Consider the following 18,051-nt stretch of genomic DNA (forward strand, 5'->3'; position numbering starts at 1 on the left):
TTGCTTTGTCTCCATGAATTCTAACTATTGTGATTGCAAGACATTACCAGGTACATCTTAATTATTGAAAGAGCTGATTTTTGTCTTGTACTGTTAGGGAAACGTTGGTCCATTTTGATGAAGGCAGATCTAAGGAAAATGTCCTCTTCATTACTTCCCAGTCAAATTGTTTTATTTGGTGCAAGTGGAGGACGCCAATTTCTCAAAGGTGGCAAATGGCAGATTTTTAGAGGTTTGTTCAGTAGTGTAAAGGAGCAAGAGTGACTACGTATTTGGGTAAGATCTCAACTTCATATGATGAATTATATGTTAATGCATGTCATGTGTATCCCAACCACAGTCTTGCAATAATTGATATAGCTGGCATGGTAACAGAAAGATTCCTATTTTAAGAATAGCACACACAAAATGCTGGAGAAACTCAGCAGGTCAAGCAGTATCTTTGGAGAGGAATAGAGTCCTGATTAAGTGTCTCCGCCTGAAATATTGGCTCTTTATTCCTCTCCATTGATGCTGTCTCACCTGCTCATTTCCTCTAGCATTTTGTGTGTATTTCTCTGGATTTCCATTTCAGCAGAATCTCTTGTGTTTAAGATTACTGCAGGTACTTTCCCCAGTTTTAGGTAATGAAGTCCTTGAGCATTGTCTGACAGCTGGAGCAAACTACAGTGCAAGGGTACAATGGGCTGCAAATACCATGGAAATGCCAAGAAGCATCCTCTGGACCATGGGGACGGATAGTGATTTATGAGCAAAAGATTACTTTCAAACCACCATGCTTATCCAGAATTCACAGAAATTACTTCCTAGTTTTTCAAGTATGAGAACAGTTCACCAAAGACTCTCGCAAATTTCTAAGGCTGTGCGATTGCATCATGATCTGGTGAGGAAGTCCAGTACACAGGATCACAAGTGGCGTGGAGGGTTATATCACAGGCACAGCCCTCCCCATCAACAAGGACATCTTCAAAAAGCAGTACCTCAAGAAGGCAGCATCCATCATCCCCCATCAAGCAGAATATACCCTCTCTGTGTTCCCACTATTGGGGAGGAGGTACAGGAGCATCAGCAGCTTCTTCCCCTCCATCAAACGGTTTCTGTGCAGTCCATGAACTCATGAACTCTACCCCTTTATTTGTCTTTTGCATTCTTTATATATTTTCTAACTTACAGTATTGTTTTAGATTTCTTGCACTGTACTGCTGCTGCAAAACAACAAAATTTCATCACATATCTCAGTGATAATAAACATGATTCTGACTTAAAACTCTAATGGCACTGCTGTAATGAAATGACCTACCATAATGGCATGCATAGAACCTCAGTACATGTGACAATAATCCACGAATTCTAATTTCAAATGATGAAGGCCTCTGAGAACAAAGTACCTGAATACATTACTAAGTACTAATTGGATTACAAAAGTTGAGATGACATTTATAAAACTTTTAGCAATTGCATGTTTGGGGTTACTTCAGGTGGAATAGTGGTGAAGCACTTGACGGCTAGATTTTTTGGTTGCCCATACTAACATTACACAAGCAGTACAGTGGCATTTAACTAGTTTCATCCTTGTTGCTGGTAAAGAATGTTTTGAAACAATGTTTGTTGGTGGTGCAGCTCTTCCATCACCCCCTGCCAAATGTTGGTTTGGCCAAACTACAACCAAAATAGTTTGTGACAATGACTCACTGGCTAAGACAACTGTGGATGAGAGGTAATATGTATGAAGTGGCTCCTGACAGAGATCACAAAACTTCCATTAATGGTTTTAGCTATGTTTAGTAAATCTTATTGCAGTCGGGTGAGCCTTTGGTGCCTCTCACAGTAACTCAGTTTGTCAAAGGGAAGAGGGTGACACCGGCACAGTGAATACAGTACTGTTGTCAGGTTTCTTATTATCCCTGAACTCAGTCACAGTTCAAAGAACAGATTAGACTCACAGGAGATTGCAGATGCTGTAATATGAACTCCTCATCTCCCCCTAACCCACTCCTTTCCCCGGCTCCATCTACGCATCATCCTCCTCTTCACCTGGTTCCACAAATCACCTACCAGGCCCTACCTCGACCTCCCTCTCACCTCTGACCCGCCCATCTTCTCTCCATAACCTCAGTCCTGGTGCAGGGTCTTTAGGCCCAAAATATCAGCCATCCCTCTGTATCCACAGTTTCTCCAACAGTTTAGATCCAATCACACCGAGTGCTGAGTCTTTCCTGAATCAATTGTTGTTTAGGGCAGAATTTGTCCAAATTGCTACTTATGAATTTGGTATTTTTTTAAAATTCACATCACTATGGCAGTATAATTGGGTGAACATGGTCCTGTCCTTTCCAGTTACTCATGGCTCACTTTCACCATCAGGAAACTGGAGGACCATCAACTTGTCAGGATAAAAACCCCTCCAACCTCCTCAAGAACCTCCAAACCATCCCTCGCAGTTCAGGCCTATGTTTGGCATCCCATCTATTACCCTAAACATTCAGAGTTCAAAGTAACAAAGTTTGTGTATGCCACCTTATACTACTCTGAGATTCTTTGTCTTGCAGACATTCCCAGTAGAACAAATAAATACAATAAAATCAATGAAAAACTATACACAAACACTGACAACCAATTAGAATTAACTTATTATTAGTGCAGAAGAAGACAAACTGCAAATACAAAAATAGAGATAGACAGATAAAGAGAACACGAGTTGTAGAGTCCTTGAAAGTGAGTCCACTAGTTTTCCTTACTCTTAATTTGTACCACCTTCAAAAAGTTACTTCCCAAATTTTTTTATAATTTTCATGGAAGTACATGTATTCTACTGCCCAGAGGACAAGGAGAATAAGCATATTTATTTATGTATTGAGATACAGCACAGAAAAAAGTCCTTCTGGCCCTTTTGTCCAACATTCCCCGAGTTAACCTTGGCCTAATCACGGGACAATTTACAACGACCAATTTACCTACTAACTGGTGCATCTTTGGTCTGTGGGTGGAAACTGGAACACGCAGGGGAAACCCATACATTCCATGAGGAGGACGTACAGATGACATCATTATTGAACTCCAATGCCCCAAGCTGTAATAACATTGCTTTAACACTTACATTACCATGGCACCCAATGGGAACACTGTTACCTGCAAATTCCCATCCAAAGAACACACCATCACAAAATTGGAAATATATCACTGCTCCTTTAAATTTGCTGTTCAAAATCACAATTCTCTATCAAACTGTAAAGTGGGAGTACCTTTGCAACACAGAAACTTCAAATGATCAAGAATGCATTCACCACCACCTTCTGCTGGACAATTAGTAATGGCCAATAAGTTCACGCCCAACCAAATTCATCTGACTCCCAGGTAAAGTTAAAGGACACTCTTCTCAGTAATACATCTGATTAGTTTGTCCACTGCAATCCTAGGGTAGCACAACAGTTAAGCACACAATAACACAGTTGCTTAGAAAACTTTATTAAACCACAACACAGCAAAGTTCAGCTGCTTTCAAGGTGGAGATGAGGTATCAGATGCACACACTTCCAAAAGTAATAGAAAAGAAATAATGTCCAGTACATTCAGTTTGACTTCTAGAAACAATCTAAGAAGTTGCATTGCCCGTATGAATCTTTTTGTTAAAATCATTTACAGGTTGCATATAAAACTTGGGTGCCTGCCCATAACTCCTTTCAAAATATTTTCACTGTTTGCAAATCCATCATAAATTGCAAGGCGATCTTTTTACAGCTAAATAATGCCCTTGGGAAGCTGCTGTGGCAGAACACGGTGTTGAAAGTCAAATTTAAAGCCAGAGCTGAGTTTACGCTTGCATTCCAAGGTATTCTCTCTCTCCTGCTTCACTAGGTGTTTTCACTTCTACTCTCAACACAACAAATCAGCACTTCATACTTGCAGGAAGACTGCAGACATTTTAAACTCACATAAAGAAAGAGGAACAACAAACCAAACCCTCAATGAGATGTGGAGAGAAGTACAATTGCAGTATGCCTTCAGCTTTTTAGTACTTCCTTTGGCCTTACCAACAACAATGATGAGACAGAATACAGAGAGGAAATGCAGCAGCTGGTAGATTGATGTGAGAAAAACTTGAGTCTGAATGTGGAGAAGACCAAAGAAATCATTGTGGCCTTCAGGAAGATGCAGCTAAACCATCCCCCTCTGCGAATATATTGCTCCTCTGTAGGGAGAGTTAAGTGTACTAAGGTTCCTGGTCCCTCAATATCACCTGCCTGAACAAGGAGGCAAATTGAGGCAACTGAGGCTCCACACCACCTCACCACGACCACTACCACCATCTTAACCTCACTTTATAGGAGCACCATTGAGAGTATCCTGACAAGTTGCATATGCAGCACTCCATATAAATGTCCCTGAATGATGTTAGGGAGACCCCTATGATCATCTCAGCCATTCTCACAGTCCATTGCAGAGACTTCCAATCCAATGCTCAGCTGTTCTGGTATGGGAGCAACTGAGCATTGGACCGGAAGACTCCCCAAAGGACTGTGAGAATGGCTGAGATGATCACAGGGATCTCCCTACCATCCACTGGGGACATTTATAAGGAAAGCAGCACACACAGGGCACTTAGTTTTATGAAGCATTCAGCATTCTCTTTGACCTTCTACCATCAGGCAGATGTACTCTGATGCATAAAGACAAGAGTGGTAAGGATGGGAAACAGTTTCCTCCCTCAGGTTTCTGAACTCCCTGTCGCATCGCAATCAAAGTGTTACTGGTTAATCTGTTCTGTATATTATAATATTTAATGTATGCACTTTAGTTTGTTTATTTCTGTGTAATCAATCTGTAGATTTTATCTTCCTTTCATAAGTTATTGTGTGTTAAGTGTATTTGAGTGTTTTACACCCTGGCTCAGAGAAAGATTGTCTCGTTTGATGGTATACACGCATATAGTTAAATGACAATAAACTTGACTTTATATGTCATTTTTCTCCCACAGTGAGGTTAAACATTGATACAATGAAAAGAGTACGCACTACATGCGTCAACAGGTCTTGGCTAAGTAGGCCAACTCACTGCAGATGTACTACAAACTTAGTTGAGTGTTGGAAAGTGCCCCTTAGACGAGAATGTACAGTACTACACACTACTGATCTTACCCTAAGCCAATCTGCTTGCAAGCCAGCTGGCTGAGTTCCTCGTGCCAATCATCAGCACAAATATAATAATCAGATGTCGACCTGTGTACAATAAGTTGAGCAAAGGAATCCGCACCACTTGACAGCGACACTGTAAACAAACAACAGAGAGTAATTTTGTTGTGGAATGGATCAGGAGAGAAGGAAGGCCAGTCGGCCCAACACATCTTTGCTGACACTTTGAAACATAAGCTAAGAGGCTATTTCTGGACTGAAAGCTATTAGTAAATTGGATTCCATCACCCTTCCAGCAAGTCCAAATCTCAACTTCATTCTAAATTATGAAATTAATTTTCAACTTTTTTTTTTACCAAGTTTATGAAATAACTCTAGGTTACTGATCATGTACCACAGTCTATCCTCATTTATCAAAAACCTTTTAAAATTTAAATACCTCTGCTAAAACACCTTTTCTGAAAAAATATCCTCCAGCTATTGTGTTTTACATTTATTTAATATCACTGACTTTCTGGATTTTTTTTTGCAATGATAACACTAGTAACGTTTCTTCTTTTCCCTCTTGGGATTTTGACCAATATTATCTCACAACTCAAAATCAGCAGGTCTGTTTTCCTCAGCATATGATCCTGGAGTTAGACAGTAACAAAAACTCTGACTGAATTTTCCCCACACCACCACAGTTACTGGCACTAACAATGTCAGTGTGGCTAAACTCAAGTAACTAAATCTGTTGTATATGGGCAAGTTTCACCTAAAGAATAAAATTTTGCAGATGAAACATCAAGATGGAGGCTTCCCATCCATGTTACAAAAAACTTATCCAGACACAAATACTTCACTGCAACCAAGTTCAGTTTAACATTTCAATTTGAACCTTGAAGCATTAAAGCATTAAAAGCTCAGTTTGACATCTGCATTTTCAGCCTCATTTGTTTGTAAAATAGTCCATAGCTCACTGTGAGTGTAAAGAATTACCAAATGTGATTAAATTTCACATAACTAATTATTTACTGTCTGCTATTTAATATAACTTTGCGTTATTACTTTTTGATGTACATTTTGTGTTTTTTTCATACCTCTATGCATACAGCTTGTATTTTTAAGGTAAATACTTCTGACTGAGCAACCTTGCAACAATGATTTCCTTTGGGATACATAAAGGAAAATTTCTTATCTTAACAACATCTTAACTAAAAATTAAAACTATATATTTTATATAATATTTAGATACTATTGGGTAGCAGGGTGGAGGTACGTCTTTATCAAAGGAGTTGTAAGGCGCTCCTTCCCTCCACTAGCCTGCAGGTCACCCTTGGGCAAGGTGGAGCACTTGCTTCACCCCCTGATCAGAGTCACGTGAAGCTATAGGAGAAGGTGGTTGAACGTCATATGAACATATAGCAAGTCTAGGTTGTGTGACCACTGATGCCAGGAAGACAGTCTCTGAAGAGTATTGATAATGGCTGGGGTCACCTGTCATGTAAAGACACTGCCCAGAAGAAGGCAATGGCAAACCACTTCTGTAGAAAAATTTGCCAAGAACAATCATGGTCTTGAGACCATGATCACCTATGTCAAATGACACAGCACATAATGATGACGATGATAAATATTATATACAAACGTATTTATATATTATAAAATTATAGGGCCAATAAGCTGTCCTGGTCTAACCACGTAGATGTCATGGCCTAGAAAGCTACTTTGGAATACCTCCACTAACCCTTACCAATTTATATCAATACCCTATAGAAAGCATCCTTTTAGGATGTATAATGGTTTGGTATGGCAACTGCACTACATATGACCACAAGAAATTAAAGAGAGTCATGCACATTGCTCAGCAATTCATGAAAACCAGCCACCCCTCTACGGACTCGGCCTGTATTTCTCACTGCCTCGGTAAAGCAACCAGCAAAATCAAATCCCACCACAGACATTCTCTCTTCTCCTCTCTTCCATCAGGCAGAAGATACAAAAGTCTGAAAGCACGTATCACCAGGTTCAAGGACAGCTTCTACCCACTATTATAAGACTATTAAACAGTCCTCTAGTATGTTATGATGCACTCTTGGACCTCACAATCTACCTTATTATGATCTTCCCTTCCATCACCACCACTCAGCAATCCTATCTCACAGACCCCACCATCAGCTCGAGTCCTCAAAGCATCCACCTTCCTCCCACCCCACCCTCCTCTCTCCTCAGACATTACCACCCTCTTCCTTTGCCACCACCCCCCCCCCCCCGCCAATCGATCCCAACTCTCTTCCATGCCGGATCTTCACAATTCTTTCCAAACTTCCCCTCGCTGAGGCAGAATGTTCTGTTCTCAGTCAGGTCCTCAGCTTTGTCCCCTGTTTCAGTGAGATCTGCACCCAGCCTGATGCCAAGCTCTTTTTCCATCACCTCCGTCTCTGTGTCTACTTCTTTGGCAAGGACTCGCCTGCCTGCAATGATGACTCATTCTCCCACCTTTAACCTCCTGCTCTTCTTGGACAACCCTGCTCCGGATCTTTTTATTGCTAATTGCCAATGAGACATCAAAAGTCTTGACTTTAACACTCCTCTGTCCAATTCTAACCTCACTCCCTCTGAACGTGGTGTTCTCCACTCTCTCCGCACTAATCCCAACCTCATCATCAAACCCACAGATAAGGGAGGTGCTGTATTAGTTTGGTGGACTGGCCTCTACCTTGCTGAGGCCAGACAGCAATTCTCAGACATCTCCTCTTATTTACCCCTTGAACAGGACCCCACTAAGGAGCATCAGACCATTGTCTCCACCACCATCACCAACCTCATCAACTCTGGGGATCTCTTATCCACTACCAACAAATTCATAGCTCCTTTACCCCACACCTCCCAGTTCTATCTCCTACCCAAGAGCCACAAATCCAACTGTCCAGGTAGACTGGTCCTGCCCTACAGAACTCGAGTCTGCATACTGTGACTCAGTTTTATCTCCCTTGGTTCAATCCCTTCTTACCAACATCTGTGACACTTCACACATGCTCTCAATCTCTTAATGACTTCACGTTTCCTGGCCCTGATCCCATCATTTTCACTGTGGATATCCAGTCCCTATACACTTCTATCTCCCATCAGGAGGGCCTTAAAGCTCTCCACTTCTTTCTAGAGAACAGACCCAACCAGTTCCCCTTCACCACCACTCTCTTTTGTCTGTTGGAACTGATCCTTATCATCAACCCTTTCTCCTTTGGCTCCTCCCACTTCCTTCAAACTCAAGGTGTAGCTGTGGGTCCCAGCTATGCCTGCCTTTTTGTCAGCTATGTGCAACAATTCATGTTCCAAGCCTAAACCAGCATCGCTCCCAACTCTTCCCACACCACTATAACGATTGCACTGGTGCGATTTCTTGTAGCCATGCTGAGCTCATCATTCCATCCTCCCCTCAACTTTACTTGGTCCATTTCTGACACGTTTCCCCTCTTTCTTGACCTCTCTGTTTCTACTCTGGAAATCTATCTACTGATATATTTTATAAACCCACTAACTCTCACAGCTATCTGGACCATACCTCTTCCTACCCTGTCACTTGTAAAAATGCAATTCCCTTTTCTCAGTTCTTCCGTCTCCACTGCATCTGACCTCAGGATGAGGCTTTTCAATCCAGGGCAAATGAGATGGCCTTTCTTCAAAGAAAGTTGCCTCCCTCCCTCCACCATCGATGTTACCCTCACCCACATCTTTTCCATTTCTGCCCTCGACCCATCCGCCCATTGCCACACCAGGGATAGGGTTCCTCTTGTTCTCACCTGTCACTCCACCAGCCTCCACATGATCTTTTTGCAAGTTCCGCCATCTCCAGCGGGATCCCATTACCAAGCACATCTTTCCTTACTCCCTAACTTACCACTTTCCATGGGAATTGCTCCTTATACAACTCCCTTATCCACTCGTCCCTCCCCACTGATATCCCTCCAGGCACTTATTCTTGTAAACAGAACAAGTTTCACATCTTCCCCTACACCTCCTCTCTCACAACCATTCAGGGACCCAAACAGTCCTTCCAGTTGAGGCAACACTTCACCTGTGAGTATGTTGTGGTCACCTACGGTGTCTGGTGCTCCTGCTGTGACCTCCTGTATATTGGTGAGACCCACTGTAGATTGGGAGACCGCTTCATCAAACACCTTCGCTCCAGCTGCCACAAAAAGCTGCATTTCCCGGTGGCCACCCATTTTAATTCTACTTCCCATTCCCATCCAACATGTCTGTCCATGGCCTCCTCTACTGCCAGGATGAAGCCACACTCAGGTTGAAGGAGCAACACCTTATATTCCATCTGGGTAGCCTCCAAGCTGATGGCATGAACATTGATTTCTCGAACTTCTGGTAACTGCCCCCACCCCCCACCTTCACCATTCCCCATTCCTGTTTCCCTCTCACACCTTATCTACTTACCTGCTCATCAGCTCCCTCTGGTGCTCTCCCCCTTCCCTTTCTTCCCTAGCCTTCTGTCTTCTCCAATCTGATTCCTCCTTCTCCAGCCCTTTATCTCCTTCATCAATGAACTTCCAAGCTTTTTACTTCACCACTCCCCCTCTCCAGGTTTCAGCTATAGCCCGTCCTGATGAAGGGTCTTGGCCCGAAATGTTGACTACTTGTTTCAACGGATGCTGCCCGACCTCGTTTGTACATGTGGATTTGACCACAGCATCTGCAGTGTACTTTATGTTCAGTTATAACCTGCCATATTGTACTTCCTCCTCTCCTCCCCCCTCCTTCTTATCCTCACTTCTCCCCTTTCATTCCAGTCCTGATGAAGGGTCTATAGATGCTGCCTGGCCTGCTGAGTTCCTCCAGCATTCTGTGTGTGTTGCTTTGGAATTCCAGCATCCACAGATTTTCTCCTGTTTGTGATCTTGCACCTTGTTGTTTATCTGCACTTTATGCTGTATTATTATTAGCTTATCTTGTTTTACCAATGAATTGTGCAATGATCTGCTCTGTTTGAAAAGGAGACAGCACAAAGGTTAATGGTGTTGTGGATAGTGTAAAAGGTCTTTGTAGACAACGGGGCAATTATAGGACACAGAGCTGGGCTGAGAAGTGGCAGATGGAGTTCAATCCAGGTAAGTGTGAACTGACATACTTCAGAAGGTCATACATTAAGACACAGTACAGAGTCAATGACAGGATTCTTCACAGTGTGGAGTTATAGAGTGACCTTGGGTTCCATGTCAATAGATCAATCAAAGTTGTAGCGCAAGTTGATAGAGTGGCTAAGAATACATCTGGTATATTGGCCTCCATTAGCCTGGTGCTTGAGTCCTGGAGCCACGAGGTAATGTCACTGCTCTATAAAACAGAGATCAAGATGGTGCTGGCGACACATGCCGACGTTTTGCGGCCTGCTCACTAAACTTCTAGATATACCTCTAGAACTTCCATTGCTGCAATCTGCAACCTGTATTTTCCTTTCAAGTAACGTACTTTTAAGCCAACTTAGCAGACTAGCGATATGTCCTGAAGGACTCAGCTCTCAGGAACGGCAGCTTTAAGTGGATTAAGGTACATCGCCCTGGCTGGAAGAGAGGAAGTATCACATTAGCAAATGGTCAGTCTCTGAGGACAAGATTGAGGAGCTCAAGGCAAGATTGCTGAATTGGAGGTAAATGAAGACTAGCGACATCCTCTGCTTTACAAAGACATGAGTCACCTCAGACATGCCGTATTCAGAGATCAAACTCAATGGCTTCTCGATCAGTTGGATAACGTGGGCTGCTGATTCAAAGAAGGAAAAGGGTGGGGGTCTGTGTTTATATGATAAATTATTTGTGATGTTCCGGCACAGCTGTCTCGTTGCCCTCATGTTCCCCCATTCTGGGACATCTAATGATTAAATGTCTTCTGTTCTACTTACAGAGAGTTCTCCTCCAAAAACCTGACCACAGTTTACGTACTGCCAAAGGTCGATATTAAACAAACACTTGCGGTATTGCGTGCCATGAATAGCAAACAAGAAATCCTGAGGCCTTTCAACTCATTGCCGGGGACTTCAGTCAAGCTTGCTTGAAGAGCTCTCTGCCCGATAATCATCAATGCATCCCCTGCAGTACCAGGAGACACAACACATTCAACCACTGCCATACGCCACAGGGAATGCCTAACATTCCATCTGTATTTTGGGAAATCTGATCATTTGGTTGTCTCCAACCTATCTGCATAAAGGCAGAGGCTAAAGAGAAAGGTTCCAGAAGTAAGGATAATGAGGAGGTGGTCACAGAGGCAATGGAGTGGCTACTGGACTCCTTCAAGTCAGTGAACTGGGCCGTGTTCAAGGACTCATCAGAGGATCTGAACAAATACACCACAGTTGTCATGGACTTTATAAAGCCAGTCATATTTAAGTGTGTTTCCATAAAATCATTTAGATTCTTTCCAAACCAGAAGCCTTGGATGAACCAAAAGATCTGAAATCTGCTGAGGGCCAGATCAATGAAGTTCACATCTGTCATCCAAGTAAAGTAAGAGAGAGCCAGGCATAAATGGCAGAAAGCCATCTGACATGTGTAGTGATAATTACAATCAAACTGGAATTACAGAAAGATCTAGACAGCTCTGGGAGGGCTTGAATGCTATCACCTCATATAAAGTGAAAGTAAATGATGATATCTCAACAAGACTTAGCTCCCAGATAATGCCACCTGCTTGCTTTGACCATCAGAAAATGAAGGCACCCTCACAAATTCTCACAGCTGCCAAAGACCCTGTGATTTCAGTCTCTGAAGCTGATGTGAAAGCATCCTTCAGAAGAGTAAACCCATGGAAAGTTAGCCGGGTACCTGGTTGAGTACTGAAGACCTGAGCTGATCACCTGGCTGGAGTGTTCAGTGAGAACATTAACCTCTGGCTTTGACAGTCTGAGGTACCCACCTGCTTCAGTTATACTGGTGCCCAAGGAGAATGTGGTAACCTGCCTCAATGACTAATGCCCAGAAGCACTTATTTCCATTGTGATGAAGTGCTTTGAGAGGTTGTCGATGAAACATTTCAGCTCCTGCCTGAGAAGCAACTTGGATCCACTCCAATTTGCCTACTGGAGCAACAGGTCCACAGCAGATGCTACTTAATTGGCTCTTCACTCAACCCTGGAACATCTGGACAATGAAGATGCATACATCATTGACTACAGCTCAGCATTTAATACCATCATCCACTCAAAACTAATCAAAAATCTCCAAGACCTTGGCCTCACCTTGTACAACTGGATCCTTGATTTTTTTCTCTTGCCGATTCCAGTCTGTTTGGATTGGCAACAACATCTCCTCCACAATCTCCATCAGCACAGGCGGACCACAAATCTGTATGTTTAGCCCTGCTCTGCTCATTTTATACTGATGACTGTGAGGCCAAAGACAGCTCAAATACCCTATTTAAATTTGCTGATGTTGCCATTGTCGTTGGCCGAATCAAAGGTGATGAGGAATCAGTGTAGAAGAAGGAGACTGAAAATCTGGTTGAATGGTGCTACAGCAAAGCCAAGGAGCTGATTATTGACTACAGAGGAGGAAACTGAAAGTCCATAAGCCAGTCCTCATCAGGGCATCAGAGGCAGAGAAGGTTAGCAACTTTAAATTCCTTGGAGTTGTCTTTTCAGAGGATCAGCCCTGGGTCCAGCATGTTTGCCATTACGAAAAAAGAGCATGTCAACAACTCTACTTTATTAGAAGTTTCCAAAGATACGGCATGTTATCTAAAACTTTGACAAATGTCCATAGATGGATGGTGCAGAGCACACTGACTGGCTGCATCATAGCCTGGTATGGAAACACCAATGTCCTGCAGTGGACAAGCCTACAAAAAGTAGTGGCTGCGGCCCAGTCCGTCATGGGCAAAGCCCTCCCCACCTTTGAGCACATCGACAAGGAGTGCTGTCCCAGGAAAGCAGCTTCCATCAGAGGAGCCCCGTCAGGTCGGCCATGCTCTCTTCTCACTACTGCCATCAGGAAAGAGGTTCTGGAGCCTCAGGGCCCACATCCACCAAGTTCAGGAACAGTTATTGCCCCTCAACCATTAGGCTCTTGAAGCAGAGGGGATAACTTCACTCACTGCACTGTTCCCACAACCTATGGATTCAGTTTCAAAGAATTTCATCTCATGTTCTTGATATTTATTGTTGATTTATAATTATTATTGTATTTGCACAGCTTATTGTCTTTTGCATCTTGGTTATTTACCTGTCCTGCTGTGTGTGGTGTTTCATTGATTCTATTGTATTTCTTTGTATTTACAACAAAATGAATCTCAGGGAGGTATATGGTGACATTTATGTACTTTGCTAATAAATTTACTTTGAAATTTGAACTCTGGTTAGACCATGCTTGAAATATGTTCGGTTTTGGACAGCTGGTTATAAGAAAGATGTGGCAGTTAAAGAGAGGATGCAGAGGAGGTTTACCAGGATGCTGCCTGACTATCGTATAAGGAAAGATTGAGCAAGTTATAGCTTTTCTCTTTGCAGCAACGGAGTATGAGAGGCGATTTGATAGAGGTTCATCAGATAATACAAAGCACTGACAGATTGGACAGCTAACACCTTTTTCCCAGGGTGGAGAAAGCTAAAACATGAGGGCTTAAATTTAAGATGACTGGAAGCAAATGTAGGGAGGATGTCAGAGGTCTTTTTTTTTTAAACGCCGAGTGTGGTGCATGTACGGAACAGTGTCAGGAGTGGTGGTAGAGCCAGATACATTAGGGACTCTAACATTAGCACATGGATGAAAGAAAAATGGAAGGTTATGCAGGAGGGAAGCATTCTTGGAGTATGTTAAAAGGTTGGCATGACATCATGGATCAAGTGAGCTGCACTGTGATGCACTGTTCAATATTCAACTGCATGTTCTATATTAACAAAATGCAGGATAAGCTTTTCAATGTGCCTTGATACAAATTACAGTAATAAACCAATACCAATATATTGAGAATAATTGAAACCTATTAATTCGATAAATTCTTAGCTGTAAGATTGCTCTTCTGCTCTTCAGTAATTGGTGCTACTATTTGCTAACATTAGGTTAACAAATATTAGCACAAATGAATCAAGGAACTGAACTCTTAGTAATTTAACCCAAAGTTCAATAATTATTTGGAATTTAGATCATTTAGAATGGATCAGAAACCTGAGAAAACCTGCAGATGCTGGAAATCCAAAGAGTATTAATTCCTTTGAAAAATGGATCAGACTCCTTTTGAGTTAAAGTTGCAGTCTCAATCAGCCAGAGGTTACAGTGCAAAACTCACCACAGTTCCATTCATCGGAGCCATCAGGACAATCCATTCTCCCATCACACCAAAGGTGACGGGACACACAGGCATAACTATTGCAGACCATCTCATGATCTGCACAGGAAGCTGGAAAAAGAATTGGCAATAACTATGGAAACAGTGTTATGAACATTGTACAATGTCCAGTCTAATGTTACAGTCCCACATAACCTTCAAAAGCACATTACAAGAAAATCATTTTAGACTAAGAGAAAAGATATGAATTGGACAAATGGAAAGGGTAACAGGCTATTATGATCACAGAACTGAATGGCAGTTATATGCTGGTTGTAATCTTTCAAAAGCCTTGGACTCTTAAGAGGTACTTCGGAATTGGAAAGCTACCAATGTGATACTTTTATTCAAAATGAGAAAGAGTCAAAAAGCTGGTAACTATAGGCTGATTAATCTAACTTCCACTACAGGAAGCCACTTGATTTATGGAAGAGGCGCAGGGTATCAAACTGCATCATCTGTATCGGGAAACATGATCTGAAAAAAAATGACTCAGCTTCTGTGAGGGCAGATTTTTATTACATATCTCAGATCTTTTGGCAGTGATTTGTGAATTCCACACAGGCAGATTCTTTGATGAAGATAAGTCAGATCAAATAGAGTAGATGGAATACATTTGAATCTTCAAAAGGCATTTGACAAGGTGCCACAAAAAAATAAGATGTGTAAAAGGATCCTCAAGGCATGGAAATGAACAAGTCATAAACCAATAGGGCACCACAGGAATCAATGCTACAAATGCAGCTATTTACTATACAAACAACGTAAGAGGAAGAGGAGGTTTGTAGTGTAGCCAAATTTACATGTGACGTTAATATAGGTGGGAAGGTAAATGAGGGAGGTAATTGGGACTATTGATAGGTTTAGATAACAATATTTTAAACTGTTCAATCTAAAAGATAGAATGAACAAGCTGATTATTATTTAAAAGCAGCAAGACTGCAGAAAGCCACAACACCTAAGTTTGTGGGGCAGGTGGTAGTCCATGTGCATGCAACACATACCTCCAGTTATCAAGTGTAGATGCTAATTGGGAAGGCAAATCAAGTATTTTTTTTAATTTCAAAGCAATTGAACTACACTAACTGTACAAGACACTTCTGAGGTCAAATCTAGAATGCGATGAATAATTTTGATCCCTTTATTTAAGGAATGATATATTATTATTGGATGTAGTTCAAAGATTAGCTTGGATTAAAAATTAAAAGCTGCTAGAGGAACTCAGCAGATTGAGCAGCATTTATTGAAAAAAAGGAACTGCTGGCATTTTGGTCAAGACTTTGTACCAATCTTGATGCAAGGTCTCAAACCGAAATGTTTACAATTCCTTTCATCTCCCAGGTCTTGCTCAACTCAGTAAATTTCTTCAGAAATTTATTTTCTGCGCCAGATTTCAGCTTACTAATGCACACCTCCTTTTCGTTAGGATGATTCTGGGCATGGAATCGTTCTCTTACGAAGAAAGGTTGAAGAGGCTGGGTCCATTAAAAAGTTGGACAAGGTAACTGCTGGAAGGACGAGAAGTTCCCCTAATGGGACAATCTATGCTCAGTGGGTTAATTTCAGACGAATATGAGAAAAAAAAATCTTCTCACAAAGGACTGTGAATCTTTGAATGTCCTAGTCCCATAATCAATAAAGGGTTCAAGGGCTATGGGGAGTGAGTAGTAAAGAGAATTTGAGGAAATGTGCATCAGCCATCAAGAAAACAAAGAGTCTAATCCCACTCCTCTTTCTTTAAGACTTAAAGTTAATGTCAACTATATTGTAGTCAAATTTGAAATAACAAGGCACATACTGGAGAAGAGCTGATGCTGCACACTGTGTAATGAATTATGAAAATCTATTTGCTCCTGGAAGGGGGTTTAGTCACATTTCTACATGTCTGAAAACTGTTTTCAAACTCAGCAGTGATTGAGTCCAAAAAGATTGCACCCACAGTTATAAAATGGAGCTCTTAGACTTTATTTCCCCAAAACGTCCCAGATTCCACATATGTTTGTGAAGAACCCAGATTAATATGCCATGACATTGATAGAAAGGAGGCAAAATGTGGGACACTAGTATGCAGCACTGTAGTAAAGATTTAAGTCAATCAACTTGGAGTGAATTACCTCCAGACTTTATAAAGAAGACATGCTGTAAAGCAAAACTAATCAATTTATCAATAGAAGAAAAAATACAAAAAGATATTCATGAATTACAGCAATTCTTTTCATCTGCTCTGTCAGCGCAGTCCTGGAAACCATCACATCTCATTGCAGGCTTGATACAGATCTTCTCAGTGGGACATTCCCACAGGTTTCTCTCACTGCAACCTGAGAACAAAGGAAAAGTCAAACAGTCCCAAGAAGTGGATTAATTTTCTGTGAAGTCTGATATTCAACAGACGGAAGTAGTAAACAAACCTGTTAATTTATAATGACTTCCAGGTTAACATCAGAGAGTAATCATTAACTTATAATTTTAAAATGTATATTAAGGTTTGTTGTCTGTGGCCATGTAATTCTGAGATCAATCTTTGAGCCCTGACTTGAGAGTTTACCTAAGCCCATCAGTCAAAAAATAATGTGAGTTCGAAAGGCGGGTGTATCTTCAACTTTTACTTTAAATGAGGTGTGCCCACATCACATGGTGCCGTGATGACATGCGTCATTAACATATTTTTACATATAACCCATCGTGAATTATTTAAAAAACAGGAAAGTTTAATCAACCAATATTATTATAAGATTACTCATATAATTGAAATATTAAATACAGAGGGTGGTCCATATATGGAACAAGTTGCCAGAGTTGGTGTTTGAGGTAGGTATAAAAATAACATTTGAAAGACATTTAAACACGTATATGGATAGGAAAGTTTCAGAGGGTTAGGGGCCAAATGCAGGCAAGTGGGATTGACATAGCTGGGCAACTTGCCAAAGACAAACAAGAGAAAATCTGCAGATGCTGTAAATTCAAGCAACACACACAAAAAGCTGGAGGAACTCATCTATGGACAAGAGTAAACAGGGTCTCAGCCCAAAATGTCGATTGTTCACTCTTGGGTCCAAAGAGCCTGTTTCTGTGCCTGATTATGTTTCTATGATTCTATACTACTGTGTCCAGCTTCAGTCTCCTCATGTTCAGGTTTCAGATAGGCCACAGGTCTAGAGTGAGGTCTTTAGACTAATATATTAGATATTAGGGCTTCAGTCAAGTCCAAAGTAAGGGCTTTACTTCTGGCTCTTGATCATTTTAGTTATCAATGCACTAAAATATTAGGACTAAACACCTTAGAGAGGCACAAGGTGCTTTGATCACAATCTCTACTATAATATAGAGAATATACCTGAGCCTGCACAAGGGCAAATCTGAAAGAGGAGCTGGGAGATGTTTTCACCACAAAGACCACTTGTGTAATGGTTACCAATTTGCTGAATTCCTACAAGCCACTGCTGGACATGTTTCCAGCTTGCCTGGAATGCATTTTACAAAAAAGTTACTAACTGAATAGAACAATGAATCCCTGAGCAACTTACTGAATCAGTTTCAAACAGTTATACAGCTGAGGGACTACCAACCCTACCCCCCTTAATCACCCCTCCAACTCTCACTCAAAGTG

At 41.5% G+C, this 18,051-nt stretch overlaps 1 protein-coding gene across 4 annotated transcripts in view; it reads right to left on the reverse strand.

Annotated features, from left to right (window-relative positions):
- corin (corin, serine peptidase) overlaps positions 1–18,051 on the reverse strand; it is a 220,659-nt gene that overhangs the window by 37,742 nt on the left and 164,866 nt on the right. For all 4 annotated transcript variants that reach the window (XM_059989143.1, XM_059989144.1, XM_059989146.1 and 1 more), the window contains exons 14-16: positions 16,649–16,762; positions 14,406–14,516; positions 5,136–5,265 (exon numbers count right to left, since the gene is read on the reverse strand). In XM_059989143.1, the coding sequence (XP_059845126.1) occupies positions 5,136–5,265; positions 14,406–14,516; positions 16,649–16,762 (355 nt within the window). The remainder of the gene's footprint in view (positions 1–5,135; positions 5,266–14,405; positions 14,517–16,648; positions 16,763–18,051) is intronic.

The sequence above is a fragment of the Hypanus sabinus genome, chromosome 14, assembly GCF_030144855.1.
Source record: "Hypanus sabinus isolate sHypSab1 chromosome 14, sHypSab1.hap1, whole genome shotgun sequence".
NCBI lineage: Eukaryota > Metazoa > Chordata > Chondrichthyes > Myliobatiformes > Dasyatidae > Hypanus > Hypanus sabinus.